This window comes from Rhodamnia argentea, chromosome 6 (assembly GCF_020921035.1).
Source record: "Rhodamnia argentea isolate NSW1041297 chromosome 6, ASM2092103v1, whole genome shotgun sequence".
Taxonomy (NCBI): Eukaryota; Viridiplantae; Streptophyta; class Magnoliopsida; order Myrtales; family Myrtaceae; genus Rhodamnia; species Rhodamnia argentea.
Genome location: NC_063155.1, coordinates 28,178,835 through 28,205,421, shown reverse-complemented (window position 1 = coordinate 28,205,421; position 26,587 = coordinate 28,178,835). Strand labels below are relative to the sequence as shown.

The 26,587-nt window shown below is 40.2% G+C and overlaps 3 protein-coding genes across 3 annotated transcripts; all 3 read right to left on the bottom strand.

The window, feature by feature from the left end:
* Nucleotides 1-319: 319 nt before the first annotated feature.
* Nucleotides 320-10,591, bottom strand: LOC115755323 (phosphoglucomutase, cytoplasmic). The gene is made up of 18 exons (XM_030694679.2): nucleotides 10,370-10,591; nucleotides 8,989-9,070; nucleotides 7,865-7,920; nucleotides 7,340-7,453; nucleotides 7,152-7,214; nucleotides 5,839-5,958; nucleotides 5,632-5,732; nucleotides 4,659-4,718; nucleotides 4,461-4,560; nucleotides 4,220-4,377; nucleotides 4,041-4,136; nucleotides 2,982-3,045; nucleotides 2,824-2,905; nucleotides 2,476-2,651; nucleotides 2,303-2,379; nucleotides 1,509-1,641; nucleotides 829-945; nucleotides 320-755 (listed from the first exon to the last, which is right to left on the bottom strand). The coding sequence occupies exons 1-18, from the start codon at nucleotides 10,448-10,450 to the stop codon at nucleotides 684-686; spliced, it is 1,752 nt and encodes a 583-aa protein (XP_030550539.1). The 5' UTR covers nucleotides 10,451-10,591; the 3' UTR covers nucleotides 320-683.
* A 3,843-nt stretch (nucleotides 10,592-14,434) lies between these two features.
* On the bottom strand, nucleotides 14,435-15,298 carry LOC115755340 (HMG-Y-related protein B-like). The gene is made up of 2 exons (XM_030694698.2): nucleotides 15,138-15,298; nucleotides 14,435-15,040 (listed from the first exon to the last, which is right to left on the bottom strand). Exons 1-2 carry the CDS (start codon nucleotides 15,213-15,215, stop codon nucleotides 14,546-14,548), a joined length of 573 nt encoding a protein of 190 aa, XP_030550558.1. The 5' UTR covers nucleotides 15,216-15,298; the 3' UTR covers nucleotides 14,435-14,545.
* Nucleotides 15,299-17,132: 1,834 nt separating this feature from the next.
* Nucleotides 17,133-26,353, bottom strand: LOC115755332 (putative clathrin assembly protein At2g01600). Its single transcript, XM_030694689.2, has 15 exons — nucleotides 26,061-26,353; nucleotides 25,868-25,937; nucleotides 25,637-25,734; nucleotides 24,026-24,164; nucleotides 23,784-23,911; nucleotides 22,341-22,433; nucleotides 22,186-22,236; nucleotides 21,638-21,703; nucleotides 21,461-21,526; nucleotides 21,294-21,374; nucleotides 21,091-21,171; nucleotides 19,902-20,075; nucleotides 19,735-19,816; nucleotides 19,533-19,657; nucleotides 17,133-17,767 (listed from the first exon to the last, which is right to left on the bottom strand). Exons 1-15 carry the CDS (start codon nucleotides 26,148-26,150, stop codon nucleotides 17,408-17,410), a joined length of 1,704 nt encoding a protein of 567 aa, XP_030550549.1. The 5' UTR covers nucleotides 26,151-26,353; the 3' UTR covers nucleotides 17,133-17,407.
* Between the last annotated feature and the right edge of the window lie 234 nt (nucleotides 26,354-26,587).

Sequence of the window (26,587 nt, the reverse complement as noted above, 5' to 3'; positions counted from 1 at the left end):
ACAATTGTGCTGCTCGGCCCTTGGGATATTCGAATGCAGGAAGGAGAACAAAGCTGCATCGTCTGGCACGACTCGCAGTTTTCCAATGACAGGAGGCAAGCCACGAAAGGAACAGAGAAATTGACCACCTACCAATCACATCAAACTCTAGAGCGGTCAGTATAGAACTCCAGAAGGCTGAGAAACTGACCACCAACCAATTTTGTTACTCCGGCCCTTGCGACTATTCCAATCATCGCAAGGGAGTTTCTGTCATATAACCTCGACATCGTACCTGCAATGGGACCATGCCAGCTTGCAGTTTGAACTGCAAACTAAGTTGCCTAAAGGGAATCTTTCATTTTCCAGCCCCAAACGAATGTCTAAAGTGCATTGGCACTATATAAAAACAAAAAATATGCCTCTTAGTCTTGTGGAAGGAAGACTTTGGCGCAACACATTCAGTTTACACAGCTCGATTAGAGCATCCACCGGGGATGCAACTGTATTTTATGAAAAAAGACAGAATAGCACGTATTATTATGAGAACTTATTCTTAAAGAGGACAGAGAGATCGAGCTGCGCCTCTCATGAAGTCTGTCATATGAAACGAACATGTGAAAGGTCTAGCAGGGTCGCCATCTGTTTAGAGAACACTCATATTCATTGAGTCTGCTCTTCCTGTCATTTAGTTAGCATGCCCATCATGTGATGACAGTGGGAGCGGATCGGCCAGTAAATTCCTCCATCTTGGAGAGTTTGAGTGCAACATCCACCTGCAATAAAGCATAAACATCAGCCCAAACAAATCTCGAAAAGCTTGGGTGAGGAATATGCAGGGCTACTCACCAGAGGAGCTAAAGCTTCTTGAGAATCTCTCCCAGTTTTCGAGGGATCCTTCTCATATTGCTCAATGTAAAGACGAATAGTTGCCCCTTCTGAGCCGGTTCCTGAAAGGCGGAAGACCTGCAAAGTACATATAGGAGGAATCATTGTGAAAGCCAATAACGTTGTTTCCCAATTTACCCATAAGTTTAACAATGGCATAGTGTTCTTCCACCTATACATCAAGTAAGATCACAGATGACACAAATGCCAACAAGCATAAGTTGAGCATTGACTAAGCAACAAATAGACTAGTTCCACTAAAGAAGATCTGAAACGTTTATATATCTAGTGATCAACTTATTCCAACTAAAGAAAAGAAATTGCTGTATAAGTGGAGAATCACAGCATCCATTCTTCCTATGGTTAAAATGAACACGAGCTAAAAATTTAATGACAGAACCATAGTTAAAACGTAAATACAAGAGAATGTTATGCCACGAAGTACCAGAAGATATATAGTAAAAAAAGACTGACAGCAACATTGTCAAGTAATAGCCTTTGCAACTTTAGCACTGCTTAGATACTTCGTATTAACAATTCATATTGAAGAACTTTCCACAAAAAGTTCGCTCAAGACATATTAATCATGCTGAAGTTCTTTGTGGAGTAACCTCTGAAGCAAAGCACAAAGACCTACTCACCAGGCGCGACCCATCTTCAAACAAATATCGAATACCCTGATGCTTTGATATGGAACCATCAACAGGATCTTTGTATTCAAATTCATCAGCATGTACAACATTTGATACATCCGAATGTACTCCCTTGACAATCCTGCAAAAGCAAGTAATTGCAGACGTTGTCTTACACCATGTTCCCGTGAGTGTAAATATCTCTTAATATACAAACAGAACAGTGCGACTTCAGCCCCAGTTCACCATATGAAAAGGTTACATTTTTGCAAATTCCCAAATCCAATTGTCAATCTTCGGTAGTAACTTCACCTCCCAACCAAATACATTAAAGAAAGGCCTATCCTTCAACATCTTTCTTGAACTGAAGGACAGTCACTTGGACGTGAAGTGGGCACTTCGATCAGCCAAATTTTTCTATAACTGCTAGAAGTTTAACCTTTATCCTTCTGTTTTTCACACGCATTAAGTTCTCACATTTACTACCACAGATTATCATTATCTACTGTTTTAGTTCCTTGAAATTTAAGGATAAGGCCATCAAAATGGAATTTAGCTCTAATGGAAAACAGAGAAGAAAACACATGAATGCGAGCACACAGGGGACATCAAAAACCACCATCAACTATACATGCTAATCGCTTCACAACATCTAAGCGGCAAAAATGATCCATAGATGCCCCTACTTGACTTACACAAGCAGTTCGAGCTTAAGGAAAACCATGCACATAAAGCAAAATGAAGTGTGCATAAAATAGCATTAGACACAACAAGAAGAATCTCCAAACAGATCAGAATCTTACTCATTAACTTCAGCAAGGGAAGATTGCAACTGGACCAAGTATGCCATTAGTTCCTTTGCTGCCCCTGAGTCAACATTCTTCAGAAAAACAATGAAATTTAGTATCTAATAGACTAAACATCATGGTTCAAAGGAGAGAATAAGAGGCATCTGAAGTAATTGACATATGGATACCTCATAATCATAACGAGTGTAATAGTGGCGACCATAAGTTGCCCAATGGTGGCGAACAATATCTTCAACTGAGACAAGCTTTCCACCATGGATATTTTCCTTATTCTTATGGGCAAGGATGGAAAGCCATGCCAAAACAGCCCAGATACCATCTTTTTCACGTATATGGTCTGAACCTGTTCACATATGCAACGGATTATGCAAGTGCCAAAAACAAAGAACTTATTCTGCTAGGTGGAGTTGCAATGTGAATCCTTTTACTTCATCATGCTCCCTTCGCAAAAGCAGTTCATACTCCAAATGAAAAAATTGACCACTATTATGAATTGTGGTACAGTAAATACTAACCAGTTCCAAAACTTTCTTCCCCACAAACCGAACATAATTCAGCGTCCATTAAGTTGCCAAAGAATTTCCAGCCAGTTGGAACCTGGAACACCCATAGAAGAATCACAACTGCTGGTGCCAGAGCACAAATAACTATTTCAGATCTTTTACATGAGTACCTCAAAAAATTTCAAATTTAAATGTTCAGCAACAACATCCAGGGCAGCTGATGTCGGCATGCTCCTACAGGTAGCAAGTGCGAAAACACCAATTAATATAACTACAAACAGATCCAGAAGAGAAGATCGCTCAAATTGATTAGAAAAGAAATTGAGCTTATGGTGATATTCTAGGCACAATGCAGAAAGAAATACTCTTTTACAGATCTACTTAGAAGTGTATACGGACACGCTGGATAAAGCAGACACTCGTGCATGAAAAACTGCACGTATACGTAACCTACTGCACAAAATTGTTATTTCTCCATGAAGTGATTGTCAGACAAGGATCCTAACTCCAATGGGCTAATAGAAAGATATTTTTCCAGCAAACAACTATACCGACATAATTTGACCCTGTGCACACAATCAGAGCAAATGACCAAGCAATAGTTAGATTGATGCCACAATTTGAAGTCACAGACCCTTCTATAAACCATTCTCCGAAGTCTTTGGATCATCCAAGTCGCCTCATTCCATACATGTTACTTGCTTTAGCAAAAGTACGCGGGAACCTTGCAACTTGTGTCTGGCATCAGTCAGAAAAACAGAAGCTAGATATTTTGGCATCTTGCTCTCATCTGATTCTGTCTGTGAAGGCCCATACACCTCAATGCCAAGCGGCCAGGCAAACAAATATGTAATTGATTGTCCGAAAGGAAGTTTCCTTGATGTTTTCTTGGACTTCCAAAATAGGCATCTCTTAGAATGAGCATTTTATGCCACCAAATGAAATATAAATAGTAATTGTTGTGACATCATAGCTGAAGATCTTACAACTCTGTAACACATAAGTCGCAGAGAAAACAGTTTCTAGTAGTAGTTTGACAACAGATATAACATGGGCGAATTGTATATCTACAAGATCTCCAATTCCTGTCCCTTGAATAGATCTATGACCTTAGCAGTTTAGTTAAAACATAGGAACTAACGTCGGACAAGAACCAATGACAAAAGAAGAAAAAGTATTGAAAAATGCTCGCATGCATATATACTGAAGACAGCTAAGTGTTAAAACACCTGGCAACTCCCTTTAGGCCACCGGAGAAGTAGGGTATTGCTTCAACAGCATTTGCAGCAATAATAGCAACAGAATCCGATGGAGTAACAAAGAACCTATGACAAAGGTTTCAGATATTAAAATTAAAAGAACATAGTAATATACCTAACAAGAATCTCATGAAATAAGACAAGGCTACCTTTTCCCAAGAATCATATTACGATCAGCATCACCATCAGCTGCAGCACCAAATTCTGGTGGCTCATCCTGAGGACTTGACTTGCCCAAACCCATCCGTGCTACCAGCTCCTTTGCATATGTCAAATTTGGATCTGGGTGACCTCCTCCAAAATCCTCCTGTACGCATTAAACCAAGTCCTGAGTTGTGAGATTTACACAATTCTATGAGTCATAATCTGGAAACAAGTATGCATCAAGACCTTAGGTGTGCAGTTCAATAATGAGCTCTCTTGTGCGCCAAGCTCTTCCACGAATATGCGGTTGGCATATGCTCCAGCAACTCCATGGAGAGCATCATAGCTTTACATTAAAAAGAACATAGGAAGACAGAGCCCTTAAATCAATGAGCATCAAGGGCCATAAACCAGAGACAAGAAAATCGAAGCTTGTCAACCTACCAGAAAGTAAAATTTGGAGATGAAAGCAGATTACGGATCGCCTGGAAGTCAAAAATTGACCTAGCTCATCAAACAAGAAAAGAAGATCAAGTGTCATTTTTAGTAATAAAAGATGCACAAAAGACAAGGAAAAGAAGCTTTAAGATTCTCTTTCATGAGCAACTAAATTAGATTTACACATGTTAACAGAGATACTGTTGGAGGAACTATCAGGGTAGAAGACTTCCAGATATGGACAATAAATTACACTTTCCAACCCCTAGTTCCACAAGTTTAAATCTGTTTCTAAGCTTTCCACTAAATCTATACAAGCTAATTCTGCTCTTCTTTCAGCGAAACAAAAACTGCCCTTCCAATACTTAACAAGCATGATATTACATGGAAAACCTTGATGAATTTCAAGTTACCACTAGAACAGAACCAGTTGTCTAGGCCAGTGCAGTAAAAAGGCACACTTGACGCACTAGGTCCCTAAAACGACCGAGTCAAGAGGTGAAAAAGCAAAAGCCCTTCATAATAGCACTTTATACATTGAACAAATTTTCCCTCTCACTACTTGAAGGTACCATGTGACACATGCAAGTACTTTTAAAGCAAGAGCTAATTGGAAGACGCTCAATGGTATAAACAACACTTCTTCCAGTTTGTGAGCAACTGATAACCATGAGTGTAATTTCCATTGTACCAATTATGCTCTTTTTTGTAGTTCTCAGTAGATGCCTCATGCAATTTGTTCCTCAAGGGAAACAAATGCCAAATGAGGCAAGTAATATGTATGATTCAAAAAGAATAACAAGCATGTCTGTGCACCAAATGCAAATAAAATCTGTACCACTTGTAACTACCCCATGATTTTTCGTACTCTATCACCCTGAGATTGGTACTAACAAACACAAAAATTTCTCGTGAGGTGCTTACTACTTAGAGCAAAGATCTCTACAAACAAGGATAAGTCACACAAAAGGAAGCTTACTTCATTAATTTAACATAGTCGCTGGCCGAATCAAAAACCTCAACATCGAATTGACCATCTGGCCCCATAAAGCTTGTGACGCCAATTGCAGCAATATCCACCTAACAATGCATATTAGGAAACTGGGATTAACAAAGATGACCAATGACGAAGACTTTTAGTGAGAGAAAAACGGAAAAGCCAAACTTGCAGCCTGGTAGGTCTTACATCAGGGAATTCTTCTGCAATTAGATATTCTTTTATTGTTTTTGTGTTTTCATAGATCTTATCAGTGATTGCCTCAGGAGCAGGTCCACCATTTTCCATGTTATACTTGATTCCAAAATCCTGCAAGAAGAAGTGGGAGATAGATTTATGCACCAAGTGTAGAATGAGTAAATGTAGATTGGTCTTTTTCTGTGTTCAGTCTCCCTTCAACATCTCATCAGCCAACATCCATAAATGAATCTTATAGTGCATCTTGAAAAATGCCTACTAAAATCTAGTGATTCAACATCATTTTAGATGACTTTTTGACAGATAACTTATCCAAATCCTTGGCCACAGTTTAGTTCATTGACTACATGACTTTTCGACAGCTATATCCTCTATTTGGGACCAAAATTTGAAGACATAAAATCACATTGCTCACATAACCAATAAAACTCCTCATAACCAAGAAATTGACGTGTCTTCACACACGAAAACAACACAAAACAATTAAGAAAGCCCCAGCAGCAACAGATGTGCTAGAGTTTGAACAGCTAGAAACAGCTTGCAAAAAAAACAACAAAAAAACCATAATAAGAACATGATTGACAGGGGTCAAACAAGTGAAGCTATAAAAGAAGCAATATAAAAAGTGATGACAAGTTACGATAAATTATATAAGCCAATATATGGACTATGAAGCTCTGACGGCCTTGTCATACATGGTCCACTCATGCATTGAAAAAAGTATATAGGAATACTGCTCCGTAATGCTGTTTCACGAATGCCATACCACATTAGAAGCATTTTATTATCTATCAACACCCAACATTCCTTCACATGCAGAAGCCATATTAGGCATCAGAATTTTCCAACATCACTAACCAGGTCCAACCTCTCCACTCACAAAATCTTGCAGACATCATCCTAAAACCCCAATAACCTGCATGTTAGTGCCACCAGAGCATCGATATTGGGATCACCACGGGAGTGTGCTCCTTATAATGGTACTGTCAAGACACAGGTTGAAGTCATGAGAACAGCAGGGGAACACTGAGCACACTTGACAAATGTTGGCTATTTCAATTTTTGCTTCAACAAATACCGAGAACCTTAAAACATAGATCTCCTCCCACCCCAATCCCAACAATGAGGAAGCGGTAAGGAATAAGAATTTGCATCAACAGGAACGTAATTAGGTTTGATCATTCCCAAAATAAGTTCTCAATCCATTTACTTAACGGAAAGTATGAATTCAATAGTCTGATGAAATAAAGTCCTGGTTTGTTCTTCAGAAGGAAGAAAATCTAAATGATTTAGCTTCTACCAACCTCATGGGGACCACCGGGATTATGACTTGCTGTCAGAATAAATGCTCCTGTAGCCTTGGATCCCTGATGATGGATCATGTATGTATTTCGTTAGAGAGCACTTCATATCTAGATAATATTGCTGCATTATGATTGCACAGTCAAGAGTTATACAATTGGATGCCACCACAGAGAAAAAGATAGCTTACATCATGCCCAACTCTTTCACGGATCACAGCTGACACGGCAGGAGTGGAAAGCAGTCCATTCTGACCTACCCAGATACGCCTTACTCCATTTGCAGCGGCCATCTTTATTATTATCTATGATTCCAGTACATATAAAGTAAGCAAGGTAGTCGATAGAACATCTAATATTAGGAAAGAACAAGAGTATGCTACAAGTCAGGTGAAAGGAAAGTTCGTTCAGTACGAAAAGTGCATGCTCTAAGTCCTTTGTATAAGCAAGGTTTGAATGTAAAACACAAGATGTGCACGTAACCACATCAAACAAATGAATAAGTACATAGCAGCACAATGACAAGAAGTAATAGGTATAATAGAGAAAAGAGCGACTAGTAAAGATTCGAAATGGCGACCTAAAAAAGAAGTATAATCTTAAACAAGAGAAGGGCCTTTAGGGAATATGCTTGCAAGTTCATTATACCAATAAATCAAGTCATAGTCACCCATCTGATAAACTAAGCTATATCTAAAGAAGGAAATAATACACACCTGGATAGCATCCTTAGAGTAATAGCGGCCATCACCTGAAACAACGAGCGTAGCCCCTGCAAAGAAGAAATGTAAGTTCAATAAACTTTGTACTTCACCTGGAAACAAGTTAACAAGGTCAGTTCTTTCATGCATGATCAGCAACTAGATGATACGATACAAGTCAATCATTTACTCTAGACGCTCTTAGCAACAGAATTCCACAACTTCTAAGTTTTTGAACTTTGCCTAGACTATCTGCATGTAACTTTGTGCAGTGATACACAATTTCTTCTAAAAAAAGTTCAGCATCGTAGCATTAGTGATATTGTGTTTCTATCCCACACATGCAACAGGAAAAATGTGGAACTGGTCATTGTACATTTAGGGCTGGGGGAGAGACACTATCCCGGAAAACCAAATAAGCAAACCAGTGCACCACAACAGAGAAGGTAATTCCTCACTTATGAGCCATGAAATGAGTTCACACCATATGCATTGCAAACAAGCAAATGCAGAAGTGATATTCTGGGAAGGACAATGAAAACTAGTATTTCTGCACCTATGGTTCACATGCTCTAGGACAGCTCACCAAACAAATATGCCCCCTAAAGTTGAATTCTTAGTCTGTAGTGGAATGCTTCTAAAAACTTATGCATCTTGATTGAGCAGTGATGTACCTTAACCCAAGGCAGAGTACAGGAAACTGAACAAAGAAAGGTATGAATGTAGTTACTACTCGAGAATGATCTCAATAATCTTCAGTATTTTTTACCTAAAAAAATGACTCCTCACATCTCTTAGCAATCTTATTGTTCCTTAAGTTAGGATCAAGATCGTATTGCCCGTGCAAAGTTGAGCTTTTATTTCTACTACACTCATGACTAGGAATTCTATGAGGCATTTACGTTGCCGTGATGTATTCAAGCGCATAACTCCTGGTATTTCTTCAACACTTCTCAATCAGGGAACTTCAGCCTAGCTGTAACCCTCAATAGGCTCTCATTTAAGCTAACAAATTAAATGAGACTAAGACCCTCGGAAACAATGATGCAAGGCAAGTAACTTCTTCAGAAACCCGAGAAAGAGTAAGGATGGAGGTAAAATTGTCTCTTAATCCACTTCGTGTCGGAGAGTACTCATACCTTGGACTTTCTCAGCTGAAAGGGCATAAAATGTCGATTGCACAAAATTTTCCAAGTAATGGGGCTGTACGAAAACTTTCACCTGGAATAGGCACACCAAAGTCAAATTACAAAAACAAAAATAAAATCATAAGAAAACTTCAAATATCTTATAGGTTTCTTCTAAAATGTCCGGTAGTATTACTAATACTAATTTAGTAAGATTCTGTGGCATGTAGAGACACTTCTACAAGAGCGACATTATTTAAACTTTAAAGTGTCTCGCAAATCTAAAAAGAACAGGAACTTAAATACAACATGCATGCGCAAAAACCTTCACCTGTACAAGCACATGCTAACAAAAGGAAGACAGCGATATGCACACTTATCGAGCCTATAACCAAATGTAACACTGACGACGATATGCAATGATAAGTCTCTTGAATAGATAAAACTCATCCATTAACAAACAGAGGAAATGTAACTAGTCAAAGGTACGCAACAACATTAGATAATGGAGGGAAGCAAGAAAGCGACAAAAACAGGAAGAAAAATAAACCTAAGAAATATGCATCCTAGTGGATATGACAAGTGCATATCCAAAGATATGTGGGCAATGATAGGAAATTGTATCCATAGAACAAACTGCCCCTCGAGAACTGTCCAACCAAAAAGAACCCTATATCATGTAAGAAACTAAGCAGTATCTGTGAGCTCTAGAAAGCCTAAGACGCCAAAGAGGGAGGTCCAAATGACCTCACCTTCAACAGAACCAGGTTATATGCACTCTCTATGTACATGCTAATCTGATGCAGGATTAAGTATCTGCCCAGAAATCTGGGCTTTTTCCCGTGAAGTTAGCCATTATAGAAAACTAAGCAGTATGGGACCTTTGGCGCTAAACATTTCATTGTCAAACAGTCACATTGAACTAGAATTTTTGTTTGTTCGGGCCAAGATCCCACGTATATGCGCTAAGACTTCAATCTGGCATTCGAAAAATATCTAATTCCTCCAACCTCAGCACCACGCCAAATCGCGAGGCAGACCAGCGCAGACATGTCCGCTTAAAGCTCGATCCACGGCATTGATCAACAAAACTGGCACTTGTGCAAAACAGCCAATTCTAGAGCTAAGAAACCGCGTTGAATACGACGAACGACATAATCCGGAAAAACGAGCGGCAAGAACACATCCGAGCACGGACAACATGGACAAGACAAAAAAACAGACTGCCGGGATACATCTCTGCCAGGTATCCGAATCGCACAAGCACATGATCGAGCTGAATTGCGCGCTTATGGCGCAGCAGAGCAACCCGATCCAGCGTAAAAGGGAGATTGGAAATCGGAATCGAACAATCAGAACACACACACACAGGGAGAACAGAGAAGAGAGGAACCTTCTTGCGGAGGCCAGAAGTCCCAGGCTTCTGGCCATCGATGGGCGCGGTCTGCACTCGCGACACCTTGAACATCACCATTTTCTTCCAAAATTGCTTCCGCAGTCAGGAAACCAGAGAGACGAATCAGCGCACGATCGAGACAAATAGCGAGAATATTGAGGTGGAGCAAGGGAAAGGTGGTGAAGAAACGAGAAGGCAAAATGCTTGTCTGCAAATCCTATTTTCCGTTTTTATTTATATATATTTGTTTTTTTGTTTTTTTATTTTATAATAACTATTACTAGTTTTTTTTTTAATATGGCCGTTGGATCCGAGAGTAACGGAACGATTTCCACAGCAGATCTTGAAAGAAAGCCGAAGCAAGCACGAGCGGATGAGAGGATCCATCGGCTCGAGCATCACATAATCACATGCACATGGGATAAATATAGAAAAAAATAATAATGCAATTATTTATATATATATTTATAAATATATCCCAAGGGAATATCCGATTTTTATCCATTCTCCTTTTCCCCCTTTTTATCCTCCTTTTTCTCCTTTCCTAAAGATAGTCCATTTATTCGCAAAAAATGTAATCGACTTATTTTGTAAACATAAAAAAAATACAAATGCAAGTGGATTTTTTGCGTACCGAAAATAGGCCGAATATTACTCTTTCGAAAAGTTCAATAGTAGATCCACGGCTACATCCTACCTTAATTTTAGGCCACTCTCCATTAATTTATCTGGTGCCGTTTCCGTTTCGATTTAAATGTACGATTTCCTTTTTCCTCGAAAAAGAAAGTTGCTTCGCAAACGATTCCAATAGCTTTTAAGATTTCTTTGTTCATTAATGCTGGCTGGTTATCCAATGGTCCACATCTTCATGTCATGTATTGATCATCGTTTGGCCATCAGCAGATGGCATCCCAATATTTCCATATGGGTATTTTGATGAGGATTTTCCGATGGAAGTTTTCTTTTGGCTAAGCCACTCATAAATGGACTGTCGGCTAATAAATTGAAGAGATCTCGAAAGCTGGGGAGGAAATTCATATTGCTTGAGATGTGAAACCCACGTGGAAACAACTTTACATGCTCTTAAGAGATTGTCCGAGTGTTCGCAGGATCTAGCTCGAGTTTGTCCTACAACAATATTTAGGAGAATTATTCTCGACGAATTTGTCTTAATGTTTGTGCTCAAATGCCTCCGGTAAATGATGATTGAATTTCCGTCATGACTGGAGCTTAATTTCATGAGTAGGTACGTGGTTTTCTTTGGCAATGGAGAATCGAGTCACTTTCTCGGGACAATTTTATTATCTCTTTTCGAATATGGTACAAGTAATTCGGTCATACACAAAGAAAATCTACGAATAACTCGACGTTAAGTGGATCGGACATTTCTCTAATTTTGGTTGGATGAGATCATCCGCCTTTTCGGGTGTTTAAACTGAATATTAATGAGTAATGGGTCTCTAAAGGCAACATAGGACTTGCTGGTGCATGGATATATTCATAAACGAATGGGGTGATTGGCTTGGTGGTTTTGTTGCGTTCATATGAATATGTTTGTTGACTCAAGAAAAATTTTGAGCTTTTGTGGTTTGGATTTACATTCGCAAATCATTGAGATTGACTCTAAAGCCATCACCGATCTTGTTAGTCCGGAGCTTATGATTGATATTGCCGACCTTGCTTTGTTTGAAGATTTCAAAAGGCCATTGTGCTCTCACTTCGAGTTCAAAATGCAACATAACTTTCGAAAAATAGATCATTTTGTCGATTGGCTAGCTGATCTTGGATTCGATGAGCACTTGTACACTAGATTCTCATTACAACCTAGAGAGTTACTTCATGTTTTATTAGGTAAAAAAGGGACAGTAGATTTTTACGACATTAAAGTTTTATTTCGGCTTTAGCCATTTTTCATTTTAAAAAATGCGACTACGCTAATCTTAACTCGAAAAGATAGATTTAGTTAACAAGATATAAATAAGTAAATAAACAAATGAAGAAGATGCTGATTAACTTTGTCTTTCAATGTTCTCTCATGATGAACGCACCTCATCGTCGGAAATGGCTTGAGATTATAATAGGGAGGTCGATAAAGAAACAAGTACGAGAACCTTGGGCTTGCAAATAAGATTTTTCACAAAAGCTACAAATTTAAAATGGACATGGATTTAAAAAGAGAAATTAGAAAAAACCAAATCTAAAGAAGAAATAAGAGAATTAAATAAAAAGAAATAAAGTAGGAAAAAACTTAAGATGAGTTTATTTCGCAAAAAATGCATGATCTGAAAAATATTTTCTAAAAAATAATCACAATGGATTGCTTGATAAAATTAGTCAACAATTTTTTTTTTATTATCGGCAATAATATACGCCCAAACCGGTACGATCGTGCGACATTTATTCTAAACCGATGCATCCACATCACTTTTACCTTCCAAAAAAACCCAAATTTATCGGAATGTTGGGTAAATGTGACACAGCTATATTAGTTTGGGGTAAATGTGGTATAAATGTATCAATTTGAGATTTTTTTATAAAATAAAAATTTGTTTAGAGTAAATATGACACGGATATATCGGTTTGGGAGTTTTTGTGACACAAACGTTAGTTTGGAGTAGATGTGACCCGGGTGCACCTGCCTAGGGTTTTTATTAGTTCTAATGTGAATTGATCCTTTTCTTTTTCTTTCTTCTTTGTTCTTCTTTATATGTGTACAAGGATCCCCAACTAATTTCTAATAATAAACATATAATATTACACGTAACTATATATACTCATTAAATAAAATGAACGTATAAGAATTTTTTTTTTTTAATAGAGTACATGCCTGAAGGTGAATTTTGCCTCGGACCTTCGGGTTGAATTTGAAACTGAAAGAATATACTGGCAAAATATATGAATTCATAAAGCCCTCCTAATTTTAGCAAATTACTCGGTAGGAAGCGGCCTCTCCTTTCTTACTTGCAAAGGCAGTCTCGTCAAGAGTATTCAATTCACAACCACTTTATTCTGATATGATACAAATTCAAAACGACAAAAAAAAAAAAAAAAAAAAAAGATGGGGGAATCAAATTGAAAGAAAAGGCAGAGGAACATAGATTTTTTAGTCTAGGCAAATTCAAGATGGTGATTTAATCAAGTACGAGACAACATGCACCTGAGTTCGAGTTCAATTTGAATTTTCACTAGAATTTACGGACCAATCAAATCACAAGTTGAGCTCGAACTCATAAAAAACTTTTCGCATCGAGTATCGAATTATCGGATCTAATAAGTCGAGTCAAACTCGGATGTTGAGCTATGCTGTGGGTTAAAATTGGATCGAATCACGATATATGCAAATCAACTTGTCTTGCAAGGAAATAGACTCCACTCAAAAACCACATCAACCTACTAATGTATGACATGCGAAGATTTCACAATTCTAAAACCCGAAATCTACCTCATGCCAACTCCACACCATCTTCTTCTCAAACTTTCGAGTCGCGGGTGAGGCATTGCTTTCGTAAAGGCAATTTGTGGCACCAGTAGCTCATTTCAGACCAAACCCTACAGAAGGGCACTCCCCATTTTTGCAGGGAAGAAGCACATCAACCACCTACCGTTTGCTGCCACTTAATGAAAGCAATTGGAACACCCAAATTCTCTGCACTGCAGCTATTTCCATCCATTAATTGCGTCAATCGTAAGAAAAAATTGAAACTTTTTGCTCTTGCATAGTAATCTCCATATACCCAATTCTAGACCATTCCTCATCAAAAGTGGCAATTCCCTGGGAAGATGAAACGAATAAGAAAGGCAAAAAGCAAAGAGGTAAAGAAGAACCCAAGAAGAGTGCCGTGCTTTCCTTTCCCACTACATGAAAAAGCAGAGAAAGGAGAGAATTAGATAAGGGAAAAGGCCCGAAAAAGCCTTCATTGCCGGGTGATACAATGTACATTCCAATTACAATTCACAAAGAGACCTCCCCCTCCGTAGACCACTCATCTAACAACACTCGCCACATTAAAATTAATTCTAATTAGACGAAAAAGAAAAGGCCTAAAGACAAATTCAAAGGAAAAAAAAAAGGGGTTATCAGCACAGCTCACAGGTCTAACTAAAGTGATACACCTAACAAAAGTAACAAAGGAAAAACTAATCTTCTCATGCTTTCCGTCACTCCGGCTCGGCTCAAGCCCCGACCGGCGCAACAGCCGGCTTCACCTTCGGGGGCCTCCCCCTGCCTCTCTTGACTCCTCCAGCCGCAGCCGGAGCCGGAGCCGTATCCGGCTTCTCCTTCGGCGGCCTCCCCCTGCCTCTCTTCTTCCCGGTTGCCGCCGGGGCCTTCGTCTTTGGAGCAGGAGGCGGCGGCGCGTTGGGATCCCTCGGCTTCGGAGGCCGGCCGCGGGGCCTCGGCGGCGAGGCCACGGCTCCCGGCGGGGCGGGCTCCTTTGGCTTCGGAGGGCGGCCGCGGCCGCGCTTCGGGGGCGCGTTGGGGTCGCGCTTCATGTAGTTGTTCTTCACCATCACGAGCTCGCCGCTCAGCTTCATCTTGTTGAGGTGGTGCGTCAGCAGCGTGGAGTGGGCGGCAGGCAGATCGCCGTAGGTGGACTCGATTTGCTTGGCTATGGCCGACTTGTTCGAGCCGCTGGGGTCGTTGAGAGCCTCGATCGCTGCCATGATCATCTGCACACCAAGAAGAAAAAGCTTTAATATCATCGGAGCTTCCCCCCGAGGAGAACGGAGAGAGCGCGAAAGGACAGAAAACAAAAGTTGCCGGTACTTCGGGGTACTGCGGGAGCGCGGAATTAGGAGCGGCGGCCGGCGGCGGAGGGTTGTTGCCGGTCTCTTCAGTCGCCATTTTCGAGAGAGATGGAGAGGGACGAGTACAGTGGATGGAGAGCTAAAGATGATGAAGGCGGAGAATTTAAAAAGAGAAGGGGGGGATGGTTTTTTCGAGGACACAGATCGAAGCAAAAGCGGAAGGTTGGAGAGTGGGGGAGAGATCGGACGGCTGGGGTTGGAGAGATGGGGTTCGCATCGGACGGGCTCAGAGACTTCGAGGCGAGTCTCGCGGATCGATGACGTGGCTGGGGCTGTCGGAGATTTGCGTGAGGGGGAGGGGGCTGACCGAATTTACGGGCTTGACCCTGGGCTTTGAATTTCATCGCCCCCTCTCTCACTCGCTCACTCGCTCACGCGAGTCGCAAGCGGTCGTTCATCGAGGCCCGATCCGGTACTTGCGGGTGTTAGGAGCATCCGAAACGTGGCGACTTGTGAGTGGGTAAATTGTGGATCAATCATCGTTGGAGACCGTACGGGACACGGATCACGACAAAGTCCGGGTGGAGCCAGCTTCGGAGCCGGGTGCGTGATTCTAACCGCCCAGCTTGTGTTTCGGAGACTCGGGTCAAACCTGATTGGAGGTATCCGTGAACTTTCGGATCCGGAATTAATAATCATCCGTTCAAGACATCTCCGCTAACTGTTTTGAAGCAGAATCGGCTACATTGGTTGGAAGTTGAACTTAGTTAGTTGGAGGTTTTGTAGAGTGATTCACGAGTCTCCAAATAGTCGAGATTCTACACATGTATCTTGAATTTTGAAAAGTTGATCATCTGTAAAGCAATCGATTTTAAAAAGTCTATATTTTTTTAATGTTTTATTCTACTCGTGATAAGAAGTATTAATATTTTGAAGATCATATATTTTCTCGATAACACGTTTGACGTAGACCCTCGACACACTTGCCAACACGACCCTTGCGAAAAGTCAGCCCGTGCGATTTCTGAATTACAAATATTAATTAAGTACACACTTTTTAGGAAGTTCATTTGCAAAACGTAATATGATCATAAGAGGCGAATTTTACAAAGACCAATATTTTGATCTCAAATAAGGATTCTCATGAATGAGTCTTCTTCCCAAGCATGCTTAATAAGAAGTATTTTGATTTTTAAAGTAGCAATCACGCCTAATACCAAAGAAAAGAAAGATTGATTCGAAACTGCAATCTTTCATGCAATCAGATTTTCTTGCCTTGATTTCTGTTTGTTTTGGTGATAAGGAACCAACATCGGCGACATTGATGTTGACCATTGGTCAGAAATGGGTGTGTCAACCGTCCCACTCGATTCCAAGGTCAGGGAACCGTACAACCACTTAATTGGCAGGAAACTATTTTCGCCTGCCACATCATTACTTGGTGCACGCGCTAATCTTCACTTTGTGAGGCCGAGGCCTCATGTTTTCATCCTTATTGGTACATTAAATGGACGATAATCATCTCATGGATCTGGCCAATTGGGTTGTGTTTTCCTCTCTTCCCTTGGATTAGACAGAAGAGCATATACGGTTCCTTGAACTTTAGCTTTCCATTTTGTTCCTTAAAAAGATTTATTCGGAGAACCTTCTTCAGTTGTGAGAGACACAAAACCTTTTCAACTTTTGAGGCTGTCTATGATAATTAAGGTAAGGCACATATGCTAAATGAGTTGGAGATAGATATGACATGGAAGATACCTGATTCTACTCCGACACCACGAAGAATACAACGTACCCACCAATCATATGCAAAACCTTCACAAACTGTCGTTCGGTATCATCTCCATTCCACAATCCTCCGGTGCGCTGCACACGCATGCATCGCTTTCATTTGCTACGTTTACCTTAGAGGCTCACGCAGAAGCTAGAAGTTATTCAGGACTAAAATGAATTGTCGCCGAGCACAGCAATGCAAGAATCATCAAACAATCAATCACAGTATACATTGTCCTGCGAATAGCACAAGGTTGTATTTATTCCTCCTACTTACAAATCGCCGTCCGACAGCATACAAGACCAAGACAACCGGCGGCAAGATCAAAAGAGAACTGTGTCCTACATATTTCCAATCACTCCTCTCCCTCTATTCACTTCGTGTAGCATCCTCGCTGCTCAACCATGCAAACCATCCTCTCTGATGGGTCCAAGAGCCTCTAATCTTTTCTCAAGTCGCACACCAAAAACCGACCGCATAACTAGATTACAGTTTGTACACAATCTGAAGCTGCATTACAAAAACCCGGTGCTCCCGAAGGGATTAGTGGCCGGAGGGTGAGAGGCAGAATTCGCAGGAAATGCCCCGAACCCGGGATCCCCAAAGGGATTGGTGGGTCCTGCCATCAAGTGTTGCTGAGGCTGCTGCTGGTGCAGTGGGTACGTGGGTTGGTATGGTCCAAAAGGATTGGTCGGCTGTTGGTTCATTGCTGCAATCTGTACTGATGGAGGAGGTGCGATCCCATTGGACATAGTGAAAGGATCCTGTACTTCGAAAGGATTGGGGGCCGGTGCTCCATACACGGGCTGCTGGGAAGCTCGATAGGCCCCTTCATCATATAAACTGTGTAGTGTGAGAGTATCGAGCCCGCCAGCCTAACAATCCACAGAAGAGTGACTCTCAAAATATAATCACACTTGAAGTAATCAAGGTAACATGTCCATCCGGACAAAATTAATGAGGAAAACAAATACACATTGCTTTCTTGACCAACTTATGAAGCGAACAAACACAAGCAGCAAACATGTCAATGCAGGTCCCTGTCAGCAGATGAAAACCCATTAACAAATTGATAAATGCATCATTACCGACTTCTACCCAAAGGTCTAGCAATGACTCACTTCTTCATGTATGGATTTACACACAATGTTGGTTCTGCAAATATACCACCAGCGACAACTACACTTCTGGTTAAACAAAAGAGCATTATGGAAGAAATACATGCTTATTTTTATAACGCGATTGCTGTCATTGTCATTATGATATGTTATCAATCAGTCAATTGCGCATTTTGCAAATATACCACGTGCCACAACTACAATGGGTGCTTATTTTCTACTCTATGTGATTGTTGTCATCCTGAGAGGCTGATATTATAGCTCATCAACACATGGAAGATGCATATGGCACTACATCACTTTACCCAATGTGACTAGAGTGGTGGTCGTCATAACCTTTGAACAGACGGTAAAAGAAAAGTCTTACAAGCAAGAACAACAAAGTGGACCTACAAGAAATGGATGACAGACAAAGTGCATATCGTATTCATTCAAAAATAAAGATGTGGTTAACAGCAATCCAATAACTGATGAGCATCAGTTGTATTGTGGCACTGCAGCCAAGTGCCATGTGAAAGAGCTAGGAGCTTCAGCACTGCCAGAGGATCTCCGGCTACAATAAACCTAAGTCTTAACTACTACAAAAACTCCAGCAGTCATAGAGCACTTTCTCACTCCATACAATCAAATCTGCCAATAATTAGCCACCATTTTTTTCTTTGGCCAAAATAAGCAACAAATCGAATAGAGCAGGCAGCCAAATTGAAAGTGCCATCTCAGTATAGTAACAAGCTGGACTGAGAAAGTGAATGTGAATACCATGTATCTTTCTGATAAACATAGATACAACAAAACTTAACCCTCTAGATAAAGAAATACAAGTTAGAGGCCACTCGATCACAGACATGTAGACCACTCTGATTTGTCTGCCTGTGACCATTTCACAGAGTACAGCTACTTCCCCACATGCCATTCTAACATGAACTTGATGTTAATTTTAACTACAGCAACATAGAGGTATCAACCCATGGATCGATATAACAAATTAAGAACCATAGCCACAAGATGATGCCATTAGCAAGAGAAAATGATGAAACCAGCACTTGTGTATTCTTTCTACCACCTAAGTTACATGTACTGCAAAGATTTGGGATCAATTTATTTAGTTGCTTATATTCATGTATTCCTCCCTGGGTCTCTCTGTCTATCCATGTATTGTCCAAGTGTAAGCAGGTGTAAGTATGCATGTGCTAAAAGACATTTTTCTGGGAGTCCTGATGCCTTAAACTAAACTATTGGTTCCCACTGAATCTATGGAGGTATAGTCATTAACTAAAAGACCAAAGCACCCAGAACACAACTAATATAACAACAAAACAGTGCCATGAATTACAAATAGAACTACTACTGCTAGTTCAGTCTTCTGGAATACCGGGGCCAGGGAGAAAAGACATTGAAATTGGCCTTTGAATTACTAGCCATGTAATAGATTCAAGCAACGGCAACAAACAAACAGTTTGAGATGTTAATGCTCACAAAATCTATTTGCTACAGAATCATAGAAGATAAAGGTGGAGATTACCAGTTGCCTCTCGTTAGCCGTAGAGATGTCAGCACTTGGGGTAGAGACCAGAGCAAGTTCCCATCCAGTGGGATCGAAATCTTTAGCTTGAGTAGCACCAGAACCAAATGCTGAAGAAGCAGCACCTGTCCCAACCAGTCAAACTTCGCTCAAGCAAGCAACACAAAAAGTGTGGGCATGTGGTCATATGCTAAATGCTTACCAGGTTCTGAGGGAACTATTGCCAAGGCTAAAGCATTCTTTTCCTCAATGAACGAAGCATCAGGTGCGTCAAAACTAAGTCCCTGAAAGGACAAAGAAAAGAGATCATATACAAAAAAAATTACACTGAACAACCATTAACAGACTTCATAAAGCTAATGTTCATACCAGTAAATCTCCCGTGTCCAGATTATTCTGAGGTGGAGGAGGAGGAGATGCATCAGCTGCAGCAACCTCCATGGTAGATGCAACAACAACATCTGAAGGAAGCGGCTCAGGTTCAACACCAGATGACTCGGCATCTTCATCTGGAACTTCTTCTGGTTTATATGTCAATTGAAGCTGTTAACAATAATTAAATATTAGCTCCACACATATTTCAGAAAAGAATTGAAAAAGAGAAGAAGAAGAGGAATAATCTTTAACCAAAAGGAAAAAAGAGTCGACCACCAAAAATAACTATTCTATCTGCATAAACCATTTCAGAAGCATAACATAATCAAACATTAACCATGTGTAAAAAATTGTCATGAAAGCCTAAACCTGATCTAGCTGCTATACGGGGTTGGGCGCCCTATTAATAGCATCTTGCCCTACAAAGGAGGATTGACTACTCATGGTTGCTTTAAAAGCCAAGCATGCAACCATACCTAATTAAAAATTACCACATACTGTCTAAATAATTACTCTCACGCAAAAGTAGCAAACAAGCTTCTCTTTGTCATCAAAAGTACCCTTCTCTTTGCTCTTCCCAATAATTACACAAGTTCAACTGATACAATGAATAAGGCCACAAATTAACTGGTAACAAACAACTGTCCTGTTAGCAACTTTCATAGTCCCCTCCCTTAAATCACGTGGGCAGTAACACTAAAGGTTATCAACATAACAAGAAGCTTTCCTGTTAACTACTGAATCAAGAATGTCGCAGCACTCTTATAAAAAAAAAAAAAGAAAGAAAGTAAGCAAACTAGCAAACACCCAAGTGGAAAGGAAACTTAACAAACATAATTGTAAGTTTAGAAGAATCCCCTAGAGGTAAAGAGTTCATAACTAGAAAGAAGCAATTTCAATTTGAATTATATTGAAGTGGAATCACAAGAGTTGTGTTTGTGTGTGTGTGTGTGTTTTTTTTTAAATCAGCGAATCACAAGAGTTTATCAAATACATAAATCAAAATCATGATTACTTCACATGCATCGTTACATTCCAAGTCATTTTACAATTTAGACAAATGTTTCGAATCCGTATGCTGCATGGTCTGCTAAACCAGAAAAGGTAAAGAGGGAAATGGGATAAAATAGACTAGTTTCTGCAATGATATGAAATCCAGCATGTAAATATATGCTGTACTGACCAATGGCTCACTTGGAACAGGAACCACTCGTGGCGCCTCCCTTATGTACTCTTCCATGGTCGCCAGAAATGATTGTGGAGGCTGCACGAGGTGCAGATGAATTTAAGTCAGCATATGTAGACATCTCCATACATCTGCATAAATTTGTATACAAGAGATCGAGAGAAGAAAGGAGATATTCAATCACCCATAGAGTATGTTACCTCTCTCAAGACCGGAAACTGGAAATTCCGTGCAAGTTCCAAACCTCGGCAAACTTCATAAAACTCAGATAAGTTTCCGGCCTGCATAAAACATGGGCATCTTAGGATATATGAAGGAGAGTCGCGTCCACTGGTCAAATACCCCATTATAGGACCGGTACAGTCACCTGCTGGCCGGCACGTTTGTAAACATCCAGAGCTTTCACAGCTTCATGTCGAGGCATCTCAAAAAACTGGAGCAAAATTGTAAATTTTTAGAGTAAAAAGAACCTGCAAAGCTTGAAGAGAACTTTGCTAGAAGTAAATATGGTATCTGAAGTTACGGAGAGGTAAGCTCAACAAACCTTATCAACCAGATTAATGATTCCATCATTGACAGCACAGTAGATCTTAAAACTCTCTTTCAACACCTAGAAACTAAAGATAGTGAGAAGTACCCATCACGTGCTCAATACTAAAACAACGTTCTTCAAATTGATGATCTTATAAGAGAACATTAAAAAATAAGGCTTTCATGAGAAAAAGGTAATGAACTAACAGCAAGTTTAAGCAAACACGCCATAAACATTAAACAATCGGAAGCATTTTTACACGGGAGGTGTTACAAATACAGCTCACAGACACGTGGCAACTATGCCCCAAGGAAATTTCACTAATGTTCATGCAACCCAATTTCAGTCCATGCAACTTCTACTTCATGCATATGTTTTTCGCTAAACGTATTTGCTATTTTAGTTTAGTACAGGAGATTTGGCCAGAAAAGCACAACCTGTACATAACATATTTCAATGGTAACAGAAAGGATATACTTATTCACAAGAAAGAGAGAGTGGCATGTGTTTATCTGTGCTTTAAATAAATAAATAAAAGGCCATAAAGGTATAAAAAATACCAGAGCCAGGGCATACTGTATTAAATAATTGCCAACAGCTGCACCATCGGGCTGTCAAAAACGTGTTAGAAGGTAGTTCATCAGTGAAATATGGAAATTCCAAAATGACCAGTCTTTCTCCAAAACTTGTGAAAGTAGACCACTCAGGTATGTACCTGGCAACCAATAAGACGGTAAAGAAGATTCTGTAGAGCAGGCAACTGCTCCAACAGCTCTTCACTATCCAAATCCCTGGTTTTGCTGTATCCCTACCAGCAAAAGATGAAATGTTAATGAAATCAAACCATACTTAATACAGGAACAGCTCATACTTCCACAAGATCACACTTATATTGCACATGCAACTGATGCTTTCTTACTGAAAAGCTTGATGCATTTTCATCGAACAACAACAGTACAAGTGAAAGCTCAAACAAAAGTAACACTCAGATATTGCACACATCACTGAAACTGGACAATGGAAAAAAAAAAAACATAGTCAAGTGGACAAGAGAATTATGAAACTGCTAAATTTATGTTCCTTTGAAAGAACTGCTTCGTAGAGAAGCAATTGTTCATGCGACAAGGAAATTGGCCTAATTGACTAGTGAAATAGAGGAAAATAGAGACTAGCCACCAGAGAAGAGTTCAAAAAGCCCAAATGCTTCATTTTGATGGGTCATTACTCATATACAAGTTATGTTGCAAAGTCCACTTGGACAAAATGTGGAACGAAAATTGACATTTCATACATATGATAGAAACGTGCTCATATGAAACCATCATCCATACCGTATCCGCAAAATGTAATCTCTTTGAAGAAAATGACTGCTGCCACTACCTATTTCAATAATGCAAATCAATCCCCACCAGACCTTTGCAATTTTAGCAAATTTCCGTGCATAACGAATTTTGATCCTTCCATGCACTAGCAATAACTTGACCATGTCAAATAAGCATGAATTCAGGCGAGTTGGCTTGCTCTTTCTTCATTGTTATTTAGACACTACTTTAATTTACTTACTTGGTAGCCTACGTGAGTATCCGGATGGATAGAGACTGATCCCTTTCTACATACATAGCCCCACCCCCTAGTTATCACATCCTAAAGTACTAAAAAAAGATATGGGTTGGTACAATTTCTAAATCCAGCATGGGATATAGAAAGGTTTTGATCTGTTTGTTCTGAGAGGAATAGCATCTCATCATATTGCTGCAGGTACTTTAGGCATATTAGTGGGCCTACTTCATCTTAGTGTCTGTCTGCCCAAGCGTTTATATAAGCCATGACATGTGGAAATTATTGAAACTGTCCTTTCCAGCAGTATCGATGCCGTCTTTTTTGCAGCTTTTGTTGTTGTTGGAACTACGTGGTATAGTGCAGCAACTACACCTATCGAATTATTTGGTCCCAATCGTTACCGATGGGATACTTCCAGCAATAAATTAATTTCGATGATGACATAATTAATTCAAATTATATGATTCTCGTACAACTACAGATATAAATAGACCGACAAACCTCAAAAATCAGCATCACAAGCCTATAGATAGTTTCCTGGCCAACTTATAACGTTCTTATTAAGGAGAGAAAATGAAGATACACCAAAATGTAATACCTTCTCCTGTCCTTGAGCAGGTCTTGGAAGACGCTCTGCTTCAATGTCATACTTTATTATTCTAAAGCATTCAAGTCGTTCCTCTAAAAACAGTGCATAGGTGCGCACCCAGGCCGAGCAATCCCAAGCTGAAACCGTGCATAAAAACAGTGATAGCATCATATTCATTACACTGATTAGTGCAAGAAAATTAAAAGCAAATGCCATCAGAGAGAGAGAGAGAGAGCGAAAAAGAGGTAAACCTATGGGACTTGAGTCATCCTTAAAATTAGAAAGCTGAAGAATTCGTCCCCTTTGTGAAAAAGTCAAAAGCTCTTCCCGAAATGTAGGATCTCCCTCTCTCAAGAGTCTGTGAATAACTATCAGTGTTTTAAGTGCCACCTGTTAAAGCATGAAGGACTCAAGAACATTAGCAGGTTAATGAAATGTAACTTGAAAAAACCGTATACAGAACAAAAGCTTTACACATCAAACTAACTTGACGACTTCATAAAGACCTAGTGTTGTTCTTAATATACAAGTGAGAGAATAGTTCATTACAAAACAAGTAAGTTCCTCATCGTAATAACCCACTAATATAACAAAAAAAATTGCTTTGGTCTCACTTTTAGCTAGTTCAATTTCTGCTTCTGCCCCTACAAAAAACCTACCTTAAGGTAAAGTAAAAGTACAATACCACCCACCTTCCCACCACAACCAATTTCCAAACAAATACCCCTCCTTCAGAACTCCACACCTGTAATCCACTTTCTTCATACACGCTTACAAAGGGATATTTCCTTTATGTTCAACAACTCACCCTCACCATTTGCATCTCTTTCTATCAGCATCAATACCTCTTCTCAACATATCAGGGACACGCATGGTGCACAGAGAGACTAGGCACAGTAAACAAAGAAATGCACCAAAATAATATAGAAGTGATGGCTATTTGAGGCAGCTCTTGCGGAAGATGAGAGTCACCAAGAGAACATAGTGTCGTATCAACTGAATTTCTGTAGAATGCTCTGTTCTTGTCAAATGAGGTACGATATATGTTCTTACTCAACTTTTCTGAGGTCTCAAGTACATGAGTTAAAAAATTAAGCAGCCAAGCTCAGGTTACTTCTATATGCACACAGGTGTTACAAATAGATCTCATACAAAACCAAGTCTGAGCTAGACCAGTTTGACATCTTATTTACCTACTCCTCCATCATCTAAGCTCAAAATGCATGAACGACTATGTACAATCCTTTAGTTGTCAAGACAAGAAAATGAAGATATGAATCCTGATAATGGATTATTCGCTAAAGGTGAATGTGAATGTGAATGTGAATGTGAATGTGAATGTCAAACAACATAAGTCGCTGCTATATAAGTAATATCCAAGACTTATATTGACCAAAGCATTAAGATGACAAAGCCCACGAAGAAGAAACTGCTACTATTTCAAGCTAGAACCAAACCCTCAAAGGACATAACGTACTTTCACAAGGAGCAATATGATCCACCTAGCCTAAGAAGATACTCTCTCAAACTCTCTTCTCTCAATGATCACATGGAAAATTTGCAGGACTCATTCCTTGTGATCAATCAAAATCAATCTGAAGCCACAATCCAGTACATTCAGGCCTTACACGTCAATGCAGTAGGGGCATCAGTAGCATCAGCGTCAGTGTAAGGTCATTACTGGAGAATATACTCCTTTTAGTACGTGCGGAATGGGTAGTTATACTAAAGCCAATCAGGCTAAGCAACCATAAGAACTGTCGCTGTAAATCCAAAACAGGGTAATAGATCCACGCAGAAGCATATCGAATTAGACAGTATCCAAAATCCTCCTCACGATACAAAGTAAGGACCAATCATACCGTCCAATTATGCGTCTTGGCAAGCCTCCTGGCGAGGGCGTGGATGCAATAGGCGACGTCGGCCCGGGGGCGAACTGCTGAGGTGGCGAGGGCAATCTCTGCAAAACAAGACGAGAACCAATCCACGAGTCATTTACAATCCATCCACACCACAAGCGTATCAACAACCACAGCAACAACAGCAGCAGCAAGAGGGCTCTAATTTCGATGTGATCGGGAGGGAATACTCACTGCGGAGGTGCCTCTCTTTGGGCGGACACTCGACGTGGTTCGTTGCTTTGACTACGGCAACATCCAATTCCTAGAATCCGCATCAGGATTAACGAAAGAAAAAAAAACCCCGAAAAAGAACATCGGAAGAACAAGAGCAGAAGTAGAGAGAGAGAGAGAGAGAGAGAACGGAATCTGGATTTCATAGATGTACCGCGTAATCGCTGTTGACGTGGGCAAGTCCGACTTTGGTGGAGTCCTTGATAGCGCCGTAGGCCTTCCTCCAAGTCTTGAGCGTGCCCATCTGTTACACCTCCGCCCGCTCAGATCGCTCTCGCGCCGTCCGCGGAAGTGGCGTCTCTTCCTCCCCCTCCGCTCTCTCGCTCCTCCCCCCGTCGATCTCGCTCCCTCGCTCGTTTACGTGGTGAACAGGCCTTCAATCTCTCTCTCTCTCTCTCCCACTGCGTTTTGACACGGGAGCAGTTGGTTGGACTTTGGAGAAGGAAGATGGAAAGAGAGAGAGAGAGAGAAAGAGAGGAATTTAGATTTGGGGATCAATCAAAGGGACGTAAAACTCGCGCCCACCGAATTCTTTTGTGCTCTCGTCTCAGGGGATAATAAAACTAATATAGTTTAAAATGTTTCTTTAGGCGATCCATTATTGACCCATTTCGTGATTTTCCCTTTTGGGGAGCGAGTAGAAAATTCCACGGTGGATTTTTTTCTTTTGCTTTCGGTGCC